The sequence below is a fragment of the Doryrhamphus excisus genome, linkage group LG7 (genome assembly GCF_037039965.1).
Source record: "Doryrhamphus excisus strain RoL-2023G ecotype Guam linkage group LG7, RoL_Dexc_Guam_v1.1, whole genome shotgun sequence".
Taxonomy (NCBI): domain Eukaryota; kingdom Metazoa; phylum Chordata; class Actinopteri; order Syngnathiformes; family Syngnathidae; genus Doryrhamphus; species Doryrhamphus excisus.
Genome location: NC_136363.1, coordinates 4,462,837 through 4,481,694, shown reverse-complemented (window position 1 = coordinate 4,481,694; position 18,858 = coordinate 4,462,837). Strand labels below are relative to the sequence as shown.

Below are 18,858 nucleotides of genomic sequence, written 5' to 3'. Positions count from 1 at the left end.
TTTGGGCGTTCGATTCCCCTGAATTATAGTACATACGATATATAGTATGATCGTTTTTGTCAGAATTTGAATTCTACGAGGATCGGTGTGTACTGTATAGTTGACACCGGACTGTTTCAAAACCCCCACACTCACACATGCAACATGACAGGTCAGAGTTCAGCTATTTGAAACTGTCCTGCACACAAACAGCGACCATTTATATTTAGACCTCTTCCAAACATCTATTTATGATTTATTAGACTGTCCAAGTTATGTTTTCGCCTTTGTGTTATATATCCAGCGTGAGAAGTTTTTGAAGGGGACCCATCAATATTTGACACGCCTCTTGAATATGTTTTGCATAATTGATGCTTGAATCTAAATGGAATCATAATTGCATCATAGAAGACACTCTGTTCTCTTTCTTTCTCATTATTTTCCTTGTCCTATTGGATCTCACTCCCCCATGATACTTGTGTCTCATATACACACACACACACACACACACACACACACAGATGGGTGCCGACAGACAATCAGTGTGATCTGTGGGTATGACTGACACATGGTACTGATGAACCCACCGGGTATCGTATAGCTTTGCTGGTGAGTGACAGCTGTACCTCCGCCCTCCACACACACACACACACACACACACACACACACAAAAGACTGCACGCTGCTCCCACTGTGTCACTTTAGGTTGACACACAGTGTTTCATTCTGATGTCAAACTCACTCACAATATAAGAATTCATTACGAACAACCAAAATATGACTGACAGGCTCGGCTCTAAAACAAAAGCGTCACATGTATTATTATGATTTCATTCACTGTCGGAAAATTTAGTCTAAATTAAAATAGAAAGCCTATCCGACATGCATTTTTTTTTTTTTTTTTTTTTTTTTTGTGATGTTGAATTCCGCCATTGTCGCAGCACGGAGGGGGGGGAAATGCTGCTCTATTATAGGCCTCAATCGGGCTCCATTCAGCCAGCCATCAGCTTTGCCATTAGTGCTCACACGCCGCCGTGCCGTGGCTCGGCTTTTCTGTTTCTCCCTGTGCAGCGGGACCCAGCTGGCTCTGCGACAGGATTGCATTTTGATTTGAAGAGTCTTCAGAGGGGAATATATTAGAATGCGCTTCAGCAGACAGGAAATTAGAGGTGATTACGTTTTTTGTTTTTTTTTTTTTCTTGCTCACCTATTGGCAAGAGACCTCGTCTGGTGTTAGCCAGCAGATGCCGTTTCCGCAATGGTCAGTGCATGCGTGTGTGTGTGTGTGTGTGTGTGTCAGTGTGTGTTTTAGGGCATGTTAGGGTGTGTAGACATGAAAGTGTGCTCAGCATTCAGACCTTTCAAAATGTTACGGAATGATTTGTAATGAAAGAGCCCGTGGCAAATATGATGCAGTTGGAAGGAACGGAGGCATCCTCCTCTCCTTTGAGTGGATGAAAATTTGTGTGTGTGTTGCTCTGATGCATCGTTCAGTAGAGTGGATATTTGAAGTGATTCAGCAACCTCACAGATTCATAAATTTTTTGGCAATTTTGTTGATTTTCATCCCTCCAAAGTTAGTTTCAACTAAAGGTATACAAAACTGTGTTGAGACCAGCCATGTTGTTTGGTCTAGAGGCAGTGCCAATGAGGAAAAGACAGGAAGCAGAACTGGATGTAGCAGAGATGAGGATGCTGAGGTTCTCATTGGGAGTGACCAGGATGGATAGGATCAGGAACGAGTAACCTCAGAGGGACATTACATGTTCGAGACCAGACTGAGATGGTTGGGACCTGTCCAGAGGAGAGATAGTGAATGTATTGGTAGAAGGATGTTGAGGTTCTCATTGGGAGTGACCAGGATGGATAGGATCAGGAACGAATAACATCAGAGGGACATTACATGTTAGAGGCCTTGTAGATAAAGTCAGAGAAGCCAGACTGAGATGGTTGGGACATGTCCAGAGGGGAGATAGTGAATATAATTGTAGAAGGATGTTGAGGTTCTCATTGGGAGTGACCAGGATGGAGAGGATCAGGAACGGGACATTACATGTTAGAGACCTTGGAGATAAAGTCATAGAGGCCAAACTGAGAATGGTTGGGACATGTCAGAGATGAGGATGCTGAGGTTCTCATTGGGAGTGACCAGGATGGATAGGATCAGGAACGGGACATTACATGTTAGAGGCCTTGGAGATAAAGTCAGAGAGGCCAGACTGAGATGGTTGGGACATGTCCAGAGGAGAGATAGTGAATATATTTGTAGAAAGATGTTGAGGTTCTCATTGGGAGTGACCAGGATGGATAGGATCAGGAACAAATACATCAGAGGGAATTTACATGTCAGAGGCCTTGGAAATAAAGTCAGAGAGGCCAGACTGAGATGGTTGGGACATGTCCAGAGGAGAGATAGTGAATATATTAGTAGAGGGATGCTGAGGTTCTCATTGGGAGTGACCAGGATGGATAGGATCAGGAACGGGACATTACATGTTAGAGACCTTGGAGATAAAGTCAGAGAAGCCAAACTGAGATGGTTGGGACAAGTCCAGAGGAGAGAGAGTGAATATATTGGTAGAAGGATGTTGAGGTTCTCATTGGGAGTGACCAGGATGGATAGGATCAGGAACGGGACATTACATGTTAGAGACCTTGGAGATAAAGTCAGAGAGGCCAAACTAAGGATGGTTGGGACATGTCCAGAGGAGAGATAGTGAATATATTGGTAGAAGGATGTTGAGGTTCTTATTGGGAGTGACCAGGATGGATAGGATCAGGAACGAGTAACATCAGAGGGACATTACATGTTAGAGGCCTTGGAGATTCTCGGTACACATTCCAAAAACATGCTAGGTTAATATTGGTTCATATTGTTGTGAATTTGGTTCATCCAGGCATGTGCGAGTCAGATGAAAGGATTATTGCACTAAAACGGTCCGCCAGCCTCCTCCTGAGCGCCGTGTTTCAGTGCCTCTGATGACAAAATGTGTCAGCGTTTCAAAAAGAGACCACCGCAGAACACGCTCTGACATGTCTAAATCCGACACTGCCTCACACTTTTGGACGCGTAGGCGCACACGCGAACGCACAAACTAACAGGCACAGTGAGGCGTCCCGAGGGCCATCTGAAAGTGCGGAGTAAGAAGACACAGCTGGTCCCCGGCGAACATCCACTGAGCCCGGACCCTTCATCTGCGGGATCACACAGCAAGGCGCCAATTACTGATTGAAGTGTGTTTGTGTGCGTACACGTGTTTGAGTGTGAAGGGATTGTTGATGTAGAGGATCAGTGATCCAGCTGCACACGGAAATAAATCCATCATATCTCCCTCGGATACCATCTTGACCATTTTAACTACGTTACAAAGCCATAGCATTTCAGTATGTGGAATCAAACTATGGAATGGATTGAGTAAGACCCTCAAACAATGCACAATGATGAGCCAATTCAAGAAACAATACAAGCAGTTGATGTTTACACAAGGATGGAGAAATTTTTAATTTAAATTTAAATTTAAAAAACAAACTTAAATTATATTAGGAAAGCAGGAAGTGAACAAATGTAACAGTTACTGATTGTAAAAGTACCAAAATTTATATTTACATTTTTTAAAAACAAACTTAAATTATATTAGGAAAGCAGGAAGTGAACAAATGTAAGTTACTGAGTGTAAAAGTACCAAAATTTTAATTGAAATTTAATGGTTTTAATGGTTTTATTTCATTTGAACATGCATCAGATTACAATTGAATGCATCCCATAATCAGTTCACAGTTCCACATGTCCAAAAGGAGTAGGAAGAAGCAAAGCTTATTAAATCCTACCCCTCCATCTGGTACTTTTACAATCAGTAACTGGTACATTTGTTCACTTCCTGCTTTCCTAGTGTAGTTAGTTTTTTTTTTTAATTTTTATCCTAATATAATTTAAGTTTTTTAAATTTAATATAATTTAAGTTTTTGAAATTGAAATCTAATATAATTTAAGTTTTTTAAATTTAAGTCTAATATAATTTAAGTTTTTCAAAATTTAAATTAAAAAATTTTAAATTATATTAGAATAAAAATGAAAAAAAACAAAAACTAACTATATTAGGAAAGCAGGAAGTGAACAAATGTAACAGTTATTGATTGTAAAAGTACCAGATGGAGGGGTAGGATTTAATAAGCTTTGCTTCTTCCTACTCCTTTTGGACATGTGGAACTGTGAACTGATTATGTGATGCATTCAATTGTAATCTGATGCATGTTTAAATGAAATAAAACCATTACCATTACCATAAAGTTTTACACGGAGACATTGAATGTAGCTGAAATATCCGCCTCCATCCGCCAGCAGTGTGATAAACACGAAGGGACGAATTGAAACCATTGCGAGGATAAAAGCATCAGAGTGAATTATCATCACGCCAGGAAAGATGTCACATCGTCAGGGTTTTTTTTTTCGTCCAATACTTGCATCGAAGGTGGACAGAATGGGTGGTAACTGACTGTGGCTGCAGGGAAAAGAACAGCCCGCTGACTTCAACTGTTTCACTTTGTGCAAGTGGATAAGTCCTCATGTACAAGAGTCCTCGCAAGTGTGGGCGGACATGTTTTTTTTAATTTAATCGTACATGGCTGACAGCCACCGCCTGCAGCCTTTACTTTCTACCCCACTCTCAATTACTGTGTCGTCTTTGAAAGACTTGGACTGCCTGGGACTTTCCAGTAAGCGTGTGTGTACCTGTACAATAAATTTGATTAATGTAACAAGATTTCATATTGAGAGGGAAATTTTTCCAAGACACGTAGCTAAAGCGGGAAAAAGCAGGTTATGGAAAAAGTGTGTGGGAGGAGTAGAAAGAGGGGAACAAAAAATGTTCCAAGTTTGGAATGTTTGGTCAAATGTCCCCTGAAGTTAAACTAAAGCCTTTTAAAGCGTCTTAGGAATAAAACCCTTATGGAAAAAAAAAGAATGTAATTTGCTGGTCAGTTTATTCCCAAGTCTATTATCCTCATAACTTGAGTCTTGGCTGCAGTGCTATCAGTAGTGGATGCGTTTGTTCGATTTTTTTTTTTGTTTTGTTTATTTGTCCAGTCATATTTCAGCTTTTATGTGTTTGCCACATCGATGTAATATGCCCAGGGCCTTCAGAATCAGGAGTGCTGGCCACTGTCCCAAATACACTATTAGCAATAGGCCTGGTTCAGACTTCTGATTCATTCTGATTTGTCAATCAGACCGAGATAGATTACGCCCAGGTTAAATAAGTGTGTTCGGCACACAGGTTGAAAACCCTGCTACGGTACATATTTATTCATGTTATTATTTTGCTGTTTTATTTTTAAAAAAAAAAACTTAAATTATATCAGGAAAGTAGGAAGTGAACAAATGTAACAGTTGCTGATTGGAAAATTTAAATTTAAATTTAAATTTAAATTTAAATTTAAATTAAAATTAAAATTAAAATTAAAATTAAAATTAAAATTAAAATTAAAATTAAAATTTAAAAAAACTTAAATAAGATAGGGAAAGCAGGAAGTGAACAAATAAATAAAAATAAAAATAGTAGTAAAAATAAATTTAAAAAAGAAAATGTAATTTTTTTATACATTTTAAAAAATGAAACAAAAAAAATAAAAAAATAAAAAAACAACTTAAACTATATTAGGAAAGCAGGAAGTGAACAAATGTAACAGTTACTGAACGTAAAAGTACCAGATGGAGGGGTAGGATTTAAAATTAAAATTAAAATTAAAATTAAAATTAAAATTAAAATTAAAATTAAAATTAAAATTAAAATTAAAATTAAAATTAAAATTAAAATTAAAATTAAAATTAAAATATATTGGGATTAAAATTAAAATTAAAATTAAAATTAAAATTAAAATATATTGGGATTAAAATTAAAATTAAAATTAAAATTAAAATTAAAATTAAAATTAAAATTAAAATTAAAATTAAAATTAAAATTAAAATTAAAATTAAAATATATTGGGATGAAAATTAAAATTATTTTTTTAACATAAAACTTAAACAATATTAGGAAAGCAGGAAGTGAACAAATGTACCAGTTACTGATTGTAAAAGTACCAGATGGAGGGGTAGGATTTAATAAGCTTTGCTTCTTCCTACTCCTTTTGGACATGTGGAACTGTGAACTGATTATGTGATGCATTCAATTGTAATCTGATGCATGTTCAAATGAAATAAAACCATTACCATTACCATTACATACAGTAGTGTGGAAAAATGTAAAATTCAAGTAAATCTGCATTCTTCCCCTTCTTGGCCGACATGCCATGGTATTCTGCAGCATCCTCTCCTTCGTGACCATGACTACTCTGCTGCGATTGTTCAGAGGTCAAGGGTCGCCTGAGAGGAAAAGTGTAACAACCTTCAACACAGATCACTTAAGACCTAAACACAGTTCGAATGGTCTTTGAATCATCTTTACACCCGAGTTCTTTAAAAAAAAAAAAAAAACTGCAATACAGAGTCGTCCACGTTCAGATGTTTGTCGGGCAGCTTCTGGTGCCAGGCAGCAGATGCTTAATCACCTCCTGTTGCTTGAACACGAAGCTTCACCAACTGATGTGGCACCCAGTGAGCAAAGATGAAAAATCCAATTTGCTGCATATTAAGAGATCATGCCCTCCTGGAGACCACTTGTTTTCTTTACAATTGTGGCCATATTCTGTACTCATGAGGTTTTATATGACTTAAACTATTATACTTCATCCTTTGTGACGATCCGTGTGCTGTTGGAAAGAAAAAAAGGGATTCCAAAGGTTTTTAATAATTACGGATGTCATGTTGCCGCAGATGTGCACATCTGCCTCGCACATAACTCGCGACCAGACCAACAAGCAGTAATTAAAAACAAGCCTCATACTCACTATCAAAGTTGAAGCATATTGTTGTGTCTTCTCATGGGACTGGAACAGATGTGGAGGTTGAATGAGCTTTTAGGTAAAACGTAAGGGGAGAGTTTGTCTTATTGGATGTCGCCTTTATTCTGTTTGAAATACAGATTCAGTTTTATGGATACTTTGAGGTCATGTTCTCAACAAGCGCTCTGATTATTCCATTAGGCAGGGCTAAGTAATGTTGTTATAAGTGTTCTTTTTGACTGAATCATAGCTTAATCATGCTGCAGTAAGAGTGTCCCCATTTCCTGTAAAGTAATAGTAATGGTAATGGTTTTATTTCATTTGAACATGCATCAGATTACAATTGAATGCATCCCATAATCAGTTCACAGTTCCACATGTCCAAAAGGAGTAGGAAGAAGCAAAGCTTATTAAATCCTACCCCTCCATCTGGTACTTTTACAATCAGTAACTGTTACATTTGTTCACTTCCTGCTTTCCTAATATAGTTTAAGTTGGTTTTTTTTATTTTGTTTTTTTTTGTTTTTGTTTCATTTTTTTAAATGTATAAAAAAATTACATTTTCTTTTTTAAATTTATTTTTACTACTACTTTTATTTTTATTTATTTGTTCACTTCCTGCTTTCCTTATCTAATTTAAGTTTTTTTATTTTAATTTTCATTTTCATTTTCATTTTCATTTTCATTTTCATTTTCATTTTCATTTTCATTTTCATTTTCATTTTCATTTTCATTTGCTATTGTGCACTTGAACTCTGTAACAAGGCTTGTCATTTAATTAATGCGATCGCTCCTCACCTGTTCTTAATTATAACCACCGTATTTCATAACAGAAATACTGTATTGTTTGTATGTAATTTAATACATGTGATTGGTCTTGATAAGATGATAAGCACCACCTTTCAGAATTGAAGCAAACACAGCAACCCCAAATAATAAATAATAATAATAATGTGGAAGCAGGAGAGTTCTTTCTGTAATATTATGACTCTATTGTTATAATATTTGTACTTTATTCCAATAATTTGTTTTTCCTTAACCTAATATTATTACTATATTATTAAAATATTTTTTCCTTCATAATAATATGGGTTTGTGCTTGTAAAATTATGACCTTTTCTCTTGTTAGAATAAATAAAAAAAAATTTGTATTTTGACTTGATTTTTTCTTGCAGATTTTCTTCTCCTAGTTAGGACTTTAGTCCTGTAATATTTTACTTTATTCTTGTAATATTATAACTTGTTCAGCAATTTTTCAAAAAAATCACAAAACAGCCTCAAAGGCCAATTTAAAAAAAAAAGACATAATAATACACTTAAAATAAAGAATAAATCAGTAAAAACAATCAAAGCCCAAAAATGTAACACTTAAATAGCCTTCAGGTTCTTTTAGTACAAGGACTTGAAGAACAAACACTGTGAGAACTGTTGTCACGCAGCACCCGAAAAGCGAGCCAAAACAACACGCGTAAGCAAAACGAGGCCAACGTCTTATTTGAAGCCCAAATCAACGGGATGTTCAAGGTAAGGAAGAGGAGAGAGGAAAGGAGCAGCAGGAGGCAGGAAGAAGAGGAAGAAGGTAAAGCCAAGGTGGATTTACACAGCAGGGTGTCTTCCTATTTGAGTCTTCCACCTGCTGCCTCACCTGTGCATCCGTAAAAAAAAAAAAAAATATTGCTTCAGCAAATGCGTGTGGAAAAAAAAAATATTCATGTTTTCTGGGATCTGAATATTTTCATTATTAGAGCATAGATCATTATTAGAGCCCTCTAGACATGATATAACAGCCCTATAGTCATCTTTACACTCGTAATACCCAATATAGTAAACATAATAAGGGGAGATAAGCCATTTGAGTCATAAATAAGACTCGCCCTCATGTTTTATTGTAAATGTTTTGGAGACGAAGAGACGTTGAATTTGGTGTTCAAATCGACAATAAGCCTGTTATCCCTGTTATCGAGTCTGGTGCTTGTGTGTCTGACTTAACCTCACAGTAACATTACTGACGGGCGGCATGGATGTTACAAACACTAAACTCATCACACAGCAACTAACACTCAAACGTTTATACCTCGGAAATATAGAAACATGTGAGCTTGAAAATGTTTCATTTAGGGGAGACCCGAGTTCAATTCCACCCTCGGCCATCTCTGTGTGGAGTTTGCATGTTCTCCCCATGCATGCGTGGGTTTTCCAGTCCGGGTACTCCGGTTTCCTCCCACATTCCAAAAACATGCTAGGTTAATTGGCGACTCCAAATTGTCCATAGGTATGAATGTGAGTGTGAATGGTTGTTTGTCTATATGTGCCCTGTGATTGGCTGGCGACCAGTCCAGGGTGCACCCCGCCTCTCGCCCAAAGACAGCTGGGATAGGCTCCAGCACCCCTACAACCCTTGTGAGGATAAGCAGTAAAAAATGAATGAATTAAAGAATTAAGTGCTTCCATAAATGGGACTGCAATGCTGCTTCTGTCCACCAGAGGGCCCTCAGAGCCTAAAGCCAAAAAGAGGGAAGCTGACGTCATGGCAGTGCCCCAGTGAATGTGTTGGTCAGACACAATGTATTGTATTTTATACTGGGACATGTTTGTATATTTGTATATACAGCTTTTTAGTCTTAAGTCGCTGCGGGATGAATTTAGTAAAGTGTTCTTTGAAAGACGACACCGTGAGTCAGACTGTTATGTTGTTATACCGATATATATATACTGACCCTCCACTTACTTCGTTGAGAGTGCAATGATAGCTCCTGAGTGCCTTTAGACCAATCTTTCCACACAGAAATCATCAGTATATGTGCCCTGTGATTGGCTGGCCACCAGTCCAGACAGCTGGGATAGGCTCCAGCACCCTTGTGAGGAAAAGCGGTAGAAAATTAATCAGCCTATCCCAGCTGTCTTCGGGCGAGAGGCGGGGTACACTGGTGGCCAGCCAATCACAGGGCACATATAGACAAACAACCATTCACACTCACATTCATACCTATGGACAATTTGGAGTCGCTAATTAACCTAGCATGTTTTTGGAATGTGGGAGGAAACCGGAGTACCCGGAAAAGAAAACCCACGCATGCACGGGGAGAACATGCAAACTCCACACAGAGATGGCCGAGGGTGGAATTGAACCCTGGTGTCCTAGCTGTGTGGCTTGTGCGCTAACCACTCATCCACCGTGCCGCCCGAAAATTAATCAATGAATGAATAACATTACTGACACCTAGTGAGCATCGGCGATATATACTGCGATACTTCATTTCACAATACTGTATCGATATTAAAAAGTATGATATCGATATCGACATTCTTGTCAATACACGCCCCTAGTAAGCAATATAGAGAAGTACATGTAATCCCAAGACGTGTTTATGCTTGAAAAAGGTGAAATATCCGTGTTTGTGCGGACATGGAAGATGGACATATTCAGCTGGTGGATTCTGTTAAATCATTAATTTGATGGTGTTTTTTAAGGGGGAGGGGTGGGGGTGCTAGATGGTGTCTTTCTTGACAGGTTCTATCATGTCAGTGTGAACTTGTATAGCTGCTGCTTTTTCCGGCAACGTGTGTTTCTGAGACTGTCGAGTGCAACGTCCTGTGTGCGGTGCATGAAGGTGTAAATGAGGGACGGTTGTTATCACGGGCTGTCATGTTCTCGTACTTCATTAGAGCTACGGGGGGGAGATTGTAGTGAGGGAGGGGGGGGGGCAAGGCAGTATTTCATCAGCCATCATTGTGTATGTGTGTATGTATGTGTGTGTGTGTGTGTGTGTGTGGCAATATGTGTTTGTGCCTACAGCATGTGTGGCATCTGCAGTAACACAGCTGTGCGTTGCTGTACTGACTACCCCATGCTAGCACGTGTAGATTGTGTTTGTTAGCCTTATGACCCTCCCTTTTATGTCAATTATGATGGAAGATTCTATCGTTCATGTAAACAACCCCTTTGGCTTGTTATCAAAAAGACGTTTTTTTTTTTTATTATTTTGATATTACATCTGGAAAATATGTCATTGAGTTCCACCTATACAAATCCATTCATATGATCCATTTAGCGGGCTGCACGGTGGTTGAGTGGTTAGCATGCAGGCCTAACAGCTAGGATGCCAGAGTTCAATTCCACCCTTGTTTTCTCCGGGTACTCCGGTTTCCTCCCACATTCCAAAAACATGCTAGGTTAATTGGCGACTCCAAATTGTCCATGGGTATGAATGTGAGTGTGAATGGTTGTTTGTCTATATGTGCCCTGTGATTGGCTGGCCACCAGTCCAGGGTGTACCCTGCCTCTCGCTTGAAGACAGCTGGGATAGGCTCCAGCACCCTCCGCGACTCTCGTGAGGATAAGCGGTAGAAAATGAATGAATATTTTTTTTATTTTGAGTCACCAGGGTTCAATTCCCACCCTCGGCCATCTCTGTGTGGAGTTTGCATGTTCTCCCTGTGCATGCGTGGGTTTTCTCCGGGTACTCCGGTTTCCTCCCACATTCCAAAAACATGCTAGGTTAATTGTCGACTCCAAATTGTCCATAGGTATGAATGTGAGTGTGAATGGTTGTTTGTCTATATGTGCCCTGTGATTGGCTGGCCACCAGTTCAGGGTGTACCCTGCCTCTCGCTTGAAGACAGCTGGGATAGGCTCCAGCGCCCTCCGCGACCCTCGTGAGGATAAGCGGTAGAAAATGAATGAATGAATGAATGAATGATCCATTTATGCAGCTCTTGGGTTATTTTATATTGAAATTAGCCATTTATGACCTCCCTAAGGAAAGTGCTTCTTGGACTGGCTGGCTTCCAGAGGCACACTTATTTTGCACACCATTTTAATCAAAAGAGCACTCTTTTGCCAAGATATAGTCAAACTCCAAGCAGTTCTTAGCAGAGCAGCGGGCAAAAAGTTGTGAGACAGATGGAAGGTTGATCGATGTATCCCTGTACTCGGTGGGCGGGCTGCGCCTGGAGCTGATGACCTATCAAGACATCTGTGATGAGCTGGTGTCGAGCTCGACATTAACTTTTTTTTTTTTTATAAAAACTGCCTCATTTTTATAAAGTGAAGACAAACATGAAGTCTGCAAGTTAAGGTGGCTGCAGCAGGAAAGAAAGTCGGAATTTTTTTTGCATCATCAGGGGTTAGGTACTAACATCAGGCATATTGTGGAATATTTCTTTCCCCAATCCGATTGAGGTATCTTGTACCCGCTCAAACTGAGAGTTGTCTTCGTTGTGGTGTATTATTTATTATTTATTATTTATTATTTATTATTTATTATTTATTATTTATTATTTATTATTTATTATTTATTATTTATTATTTATTATTTATTATTTATTATTTATTATTTATTATTTATTATTTAATCTATAGTATTTATTCTTAAATTTGCATTAAATATTTATTTTTTGAACATGCATCAGATTACAATTGAATGCATCACATAATCAGTTCACAGTTCCACATGTCCAAAAGGAGTAGGAAGAAGCAAAGCTTATTAAATCCTACCCCTCCATCTGGTACTTTTACAATCAGTAACTGTTACATTTGTTCACTTCCTGCTTTCCTAATATAGTTTAAGTTTGTTTTTTTAAATATTTTTATTTTTATTTTTATTTTTATTTTTATTTTTATTTTTATTTTTATTTTTATTTTTATTTTTATTTTTATTTTTATTTTTGTCACGTACCATGGCGACAAGATATTGGAATATTCCTTTCCATGTATACCATTGTTTTTGGAAAAAGTCATTCCGAAAGAAGAAAAAACTCCTTTCTGACTTTAATGGATACTTCCAAATCAGTAAAACTTGTTGCAAATTTTTCTCCAAAAAAGCAAATATTAAAAAGTCATATACCATTTTGAAAAGAAAAAATACACTGATGAAGCTAACAAACGTAAAGGATAATTGCAAAGCACTGAGCTAGGGGACAAAAGGAAAGTTTGTACAAGATCAACACTATGGTAATGGTAATTTTATTTCATTTTTAACATGCATCAGATTGCAATTGAATGCATCACATAATCAGTTATTTTTAGCCTTATGTATTATTTTAGCTGTTTGAAGCACTAGTGCCAAAACAACATGAACGGTATCCATCAATAATACTTGCAGTGACTACTATGTGTATTAAAACTGAAATACTATTGCTTATCATTATGACCATATGCGCAGATACACAAAAATATCCGGTTTTTTTGTTCTGCCACACACACACACACACACACACAATCTGAGCCAGCTGTGTGGTGGAAGCAGGTGTCACTCTCAGCTCATTACCCCTGGCAGGGCTGATCACCCTGTTTAGTGAGCAATAAGACACACCTGAGTGGAGAGAGCAGCAGACGGGGGGAAGAAGTTCTCTCCCGGCTGGAAGAATAGCGGAGTTGAGCAGGAGTCACGTGACTTGAGCAGGTTGGTGGTGGTGGTGGAGAGCTTTATTGAACTGGGAATTATAGATTCTACTTATCTTCAATCTGGGTCATGTTTTGCTGCCTGTGACCGAGATTGGCAATAATTCCTTCTTCGCTTGGTTCTGTGGAAAAGGTAAAGGTGGATAAATGTGGGATCTTCTCAGCTGCTTTGGTTTTCCTGTCTATTTTGTAGAAGCAGACATTTTTCCTTGATGGTGCTCACAACAGTCATTGGTTGTGGTCGGCATTTTTCCACTTTTTTGTACAGAACTAATCATTTCCGAGAGAGAGATTTGGGTGGTATATTGTGGCAGGGACTTTATTTTTACAGGAGCCAATCAGGAGCTATAGGAAGATTAAGATATGCCTTTATTCATCCCTCAGTGGGGAAATTTGTAAATAAAATCATGATGAGCTTGTCAACCCATTGGATCTTACAAACACTAAACTCATCACACAGCAACTAACACTCAAATGTTATACCTTTTTAGAAATATAGAAACGTGAGCTTTATATAAAAACATAATAATGTGCTCTGGCTGCACAGTGGACGAGTGGTTAGCTCACAGACCTCACAGCTAGGAAACCCGAGTTCAATTCCCTCCAATGAACTGCTTTGCTCAGATGAAATGCATTATGCCTTTTTATTATTATTATTTATTATTTAAACTGATATTGGTACATGTATTGGGCTGCACGGTGGACAAGTGGTTAGCACGCTGGCCACACAGCTAGTAGAACTGGGTTCGATTCCCCCCTCTGGCATCATGGGCTTTCTCGGAGTACTCCAGTTTCCTCCCACATTCCAAAAACATGCTAGGTTAATTAGCGACTCCAAATTGTCCGTAGGTATGAATGTGAGTGTGAATGGTTGTTTGTCTATATGTGCCCTGTGATTGGATGGCCACCAGTCCAGGGTGTACCCCGCCTCTTGCCCAAAGACGGCTGGGATAGGCTCCAGCACCCCCCACGACCCTCATGGGGATAAGCGGTAGAAAATGAATGAATAAATGCGACTGCAATGCTGCTTCTGTCCACCAGAGGGCCCTCAGAGCCCAAAGCCCAAAAAGAGGGAAGCTGACGTCATGGCAGTGCCCCAGTGAATGTGTTGGTCAGACACAATGAATTGTATTTTATACTGGGACATGTTTGTATATTTGTATATACAGCTTTTCAGTCTTAAGTCGCTGCGGGATGAATTTAGTAAAGTGAGAACACTTTGAAAAATGACAAAGTGAGTCAGACTGTTATGTTGTTATACTGATATATATATATATATGTACTGACTCTCCACTTGAGAGTGCACTGATAGCTCCTGAGTGCCTTTAGACCAATCTTTCCACACAGAAATCATCAGTATCATGGGAGTAATGACTCTTTCACCATTGGCATTGAAGACTTATTATTGGATAAATCCGATTTTTCTCGTGCAATGTTTCTTTGTTTTTATGTATAGAGCGCTTCTGTCAAAATATGACCGTGTAATGCAATCCACAATGGATTTTTTTTTGTATCATCTGGAGCGCAAGCTGGATGCATGTTGAGTGTGTGTTTCTGTGCTTTTGAAAAAGTAAACGTGAACATTTCGATACATGACCTCACTTCACTCCTGTGTATTGTGTCTCTGCAGGTATGACTACAAAGAGATGCTCCATAACTCCACCTTCTGCTTGGTGCCCCGAGGCAGGCGGCTGGGCTCCTTTCGCTTCCTCGAGGCCCTGCAGGTATGTATAGTTTCACACACCGTCTCACATGGACTCACACACATTACACACAGTCGAATGTATGCTGTCAATGTATGCCCATAAGCATCATTATCAACCATTTACTTCTATTAACACAGAAGAAAATTTCAAAAATGGACCCCTATATATCACCTTAATACAGATGTTTTTATTATTTCTGAGTTCTTATCTACAGTGGTATGAAAAAGTATCTGAACCTTTTGGAATTTCTCACATTTCTGCATGAAATCACCATCAAATGTGATCTGATATTTGTCAAAATCCCACAGATGGAAAAAACAGTGTCTGCTTTAACTAAAACCACCCAAACATTTGTAGGTTTTCATACGGATGTATTTATTATTTCTGAGTTCTTATCTACAGTGGTATGAAAAAGTATCTGAAACTTTTGGAATTTCTCACATTTCTGCATAAAATCACCATCAAATGTGATCTGATCTTTGTCAAAATCACACAGATAAAAAAAAAACAGTGTCTGCTTTAACCAAAACCACCCAAACATTTGTAGGTTTTCATACGGATGTATTTATTATTTCTGAGTTCTTATCTACAGTGGTATGAAAAAGTATCTGAACATTTTGGAATTTCTCACATTTCTGCATACAATCACCATCAAATCAAAATGATCTTTGTCAAAATCACACAGATGAAAAAACAGTGTCTGCTTTAAACTAAAACCACCCAAACATTTGTAGGTTTTCATACCACTCTACATTGTAATGGTAATGTTTTTATTTCATTTGAACATGCATCAGATTACAATTGAGTGCATCCCATAATCAGTTCACAGTTCCACAGTTCCAACTATTGGGACTACACATTCACAATTTGACTCACCTTTTAAAGCAAATCACCGGAAGAGGATTCGCAGGCTGCCTTAGAATGGCAAAGCAATTCATAACAAAGGTCGACAGAGTGTGCGGAGGAGACGGCGCGCACCACAGAGCCCGAGGGCCAGTTGTGATCCAGCTGACACCTTTATGACCCAAGAGTGACAGGGCCGTCATTACATCAACGTCCTACCATGAGTATTCACGCAATCACACCAGCTGTTCCCCTCAGCTCACCTTTTTTTTTCCCCCTCCACGCTGTTGCTAAAGGTCACATTCAGCCTCATCACATCTTCGTTTTTTTTTTTTATATGTATCCTCTATTGTTGCAAATTACTTTCCCACAACTAAACGTTCTCTTTTAAAATCGATTTTGAGACGCCATGAACTGAAAACAGTCAATGGGTTTGTGGATTTGTTATCTCCATTTTTTCGGGGGTGTTTCTTCATAAAAAAAAAAAACTCATATTTGTTAGCTAATCAGTTGGTTCCACGATCATGAAAACGGAAAATCTGCCCAGACTTCCCGATTTTCGTCCATCTCCTCCGACACAAAGGCGTTCCTTTATAGTCGGATACGGCCTACTATTATTACAAAGTAATGCATGTTTTACATTTTGCATAATTCTCCCCTAAATGAAACATTTTCAAGCATAAAAAATGGCTAAATGAAATAAAATACAAACATAAGGCATTCAGAAGACGCGTTCAAGGGGCGTTGTGATATGTAGTATTCCACACTGGTCACTAGGTGTCAGTAATGTTACATTGAGACAGTAGCCACCACAACAAAAGGAACTTTTCCAATGCCGATGTGTGAGTCTATATTATTTTTTTCATATTTTGTCAACTCTATTAGGTAATACAAGTGTAAAAGTGACTATAGGGGTGTTAGTTTATGCCTAGAAGGCTCTAATAATGTTGGAAAACCTTATTTAGAAGATTGTAAACAGGTTTTCCATGCTCTGACTATGAAAATATTCAATTTTTATATAAGAAAGTTAAGTTATTCACACGCACGCTAAATGATAAACATCACCGTGTCTGTGTCCTTTTTCTTGTCGGAACAGTATCAGCTAAGCACTGCGCTGTTCATGTAATGATGCATTTATGTTCAGTGCTTTTCATTTCGTTCCATTATGTCATATTTTCGGGCGGCACGATTGTCGAGTGGTTAGCGCGCAGACCTCACAGCTTGGAGAACAGGGTTCAATTCCACCCGTGGAGTTTGCATGTTCTCCCCGTGCATGCGTGGGTTTTCTCCGGGTACTTCGGTTTCCTCCAAAAACATGCTAGGTTAATTAGCGACTCCAAATTGTCCATAGGTATGAATGTGAGTGTGAATGGTTGTTTGTCTGTATGTGCCCTGTGATTGGCTGGCCACCAGTCCAGGGTGTATCCTGCCCCGAAGACAACTGGGATAGGCTCCAACACCCCCTGCGACCCTTGTGAGGAAAAAGCGGTAGAAAATGAATGAATTAATGTCATATTTTCATATTAACTGAAGGTTCAATTACGTTTCCTCATATTGAACCCTCTATGGATGAATAACATGAGTCTAAAAGCTTAGCAGTGGCTGACTTTAATTTGCATACTGGGAAAAGACATCACATGGGCTAAAATATTGGGACATATGACGTTTAACACCTACAAGAAGTGGAAATGGGGCAAAATATTACTTTTATTTGTTGTTTGGAGAAGCAACACAGCAGCTGTCTGACACGTTCATTCCTCTGGAGATTACATATTGACCCAGCAACAAAACCTGCATCTGTAAACTGTTTGTTAACCTGCTCCACACATGGCATTTATAAGGTGGCGGCGTGTTGACGTTGTCTTTAAAGCTTGTTCTGCAGTCCCCGGTGTGGCCCAAGAAATCATATCATACACATAAACATGTTCTACTCGTGCAGAGAAGAAACAATAGCCCAAAAATTGCCACCTAGTGTCATTTTTTTTAGCAATACTATCATGTCTGACCTTATGTCTCCGTCAGGCGGCATGTGTGCCGGTGATGCTGAGTAACGGCTGGGAGCTGCCTTTCTCCGAGATCATCAACTGGAACACGGCGGCAGTCATCGGTGACGAGAGACTCCTTCTGCAGGTAACGGCGGCACAAAAGCCAACCGTCGTCGTCGGTAAATCAGCCGGAAAGTGCACCAGAGAGACAAACAGCGGCGCTCCCTTCCTTCCGAAGTGAAACCTCCTATATGACTTGCAAAGCGCTGAGCGTGCACTATTTCTTCCTTTTTCTTTGAATTTATTACAGTATTGTTTTCTTGGAGGGGTTGTCAACCAAACTTCATTAGGCAGCATCAAGCAGTGCTAAAAATAACACTCAGTCGCTCTTTTTTTTTTGTAACACCAGAGGGCAAATAAGAGTATGTAAGAGTGATCAAGTAGAACTGAAGTGCTGGAACTGCTTAATCTTCATAAGCGGGAGGGGGGAAAAAAGTAATTATATGCCAATTAGCTCTTGAATTTGAATCTAGTGCGGAATAATATTGTTTGACATTGAGTCGTTCAACATAACTCCATCTGTCCAGCCTCTTGCTATGTTTGCATTTTATGTCTGGAAATTCCATTATGATTCATATCCCGATCATGGTATGTAGGGCGCGGCTATGCAGGACTAGATATTTGTTAGGAAAGGGATCGGTTGACAGAATGTCAGAAATAGGGGTGTCCGTCAAGGTCGAACCATCATGGAGGGTACAATCAACTGACTATCGATGATGCATTCATGACACACTGGTAAATCACAGGAGGTCTTTACTAAATATAACAATCTGACTCACTGTGTCATCTTACAAAAAAAACTACTAAATTCATCACACAGTAACTTAACACTCACAACACACTAACTAACACACTCAACCTTACGAAATATACAATATATATATATATACATCCATTTTCTATACCGCTTGTCCTCACGAGGGTCGCAGGCGTGCTGGAGCCTATCCCAGCTGTCTTCAGGCAAGAGGCGGGGTACACCCTGGACTGGTCGCCAGCCAATCAC

At 38.9% G+C, this 18,858-nt stretch overlaps 1 protein-coding gene across 2 annotated transcripts in view; it reads left to right on the top strand.

The window, feature by feature from the left end:
* Positions 1 to 18,858, top strand: part of ext1b (exostosin glycosyltransferase 1b) — a 151,685-nt gene that overhangs the window by 95,185 nt on the left and 37,642 nt on the right. For both annotated transcript variants that reach the window (XM_058047653.2, XM_058047654.2), the window contains exons 2-3: positions 14,892 to 14,985; positions 17,833 to 17,940. In XM_058047653.2, coding sequence (XP_057903636.2) covers positions 14,892 to 14,985; positions 17,833 to 17,940 — 202 coding nt within the window. The remainder of the gene's footprint in view (positions 1 to 14,891; positions 14,986 to 17,832; positions 17,941 to 18,858) is intronic.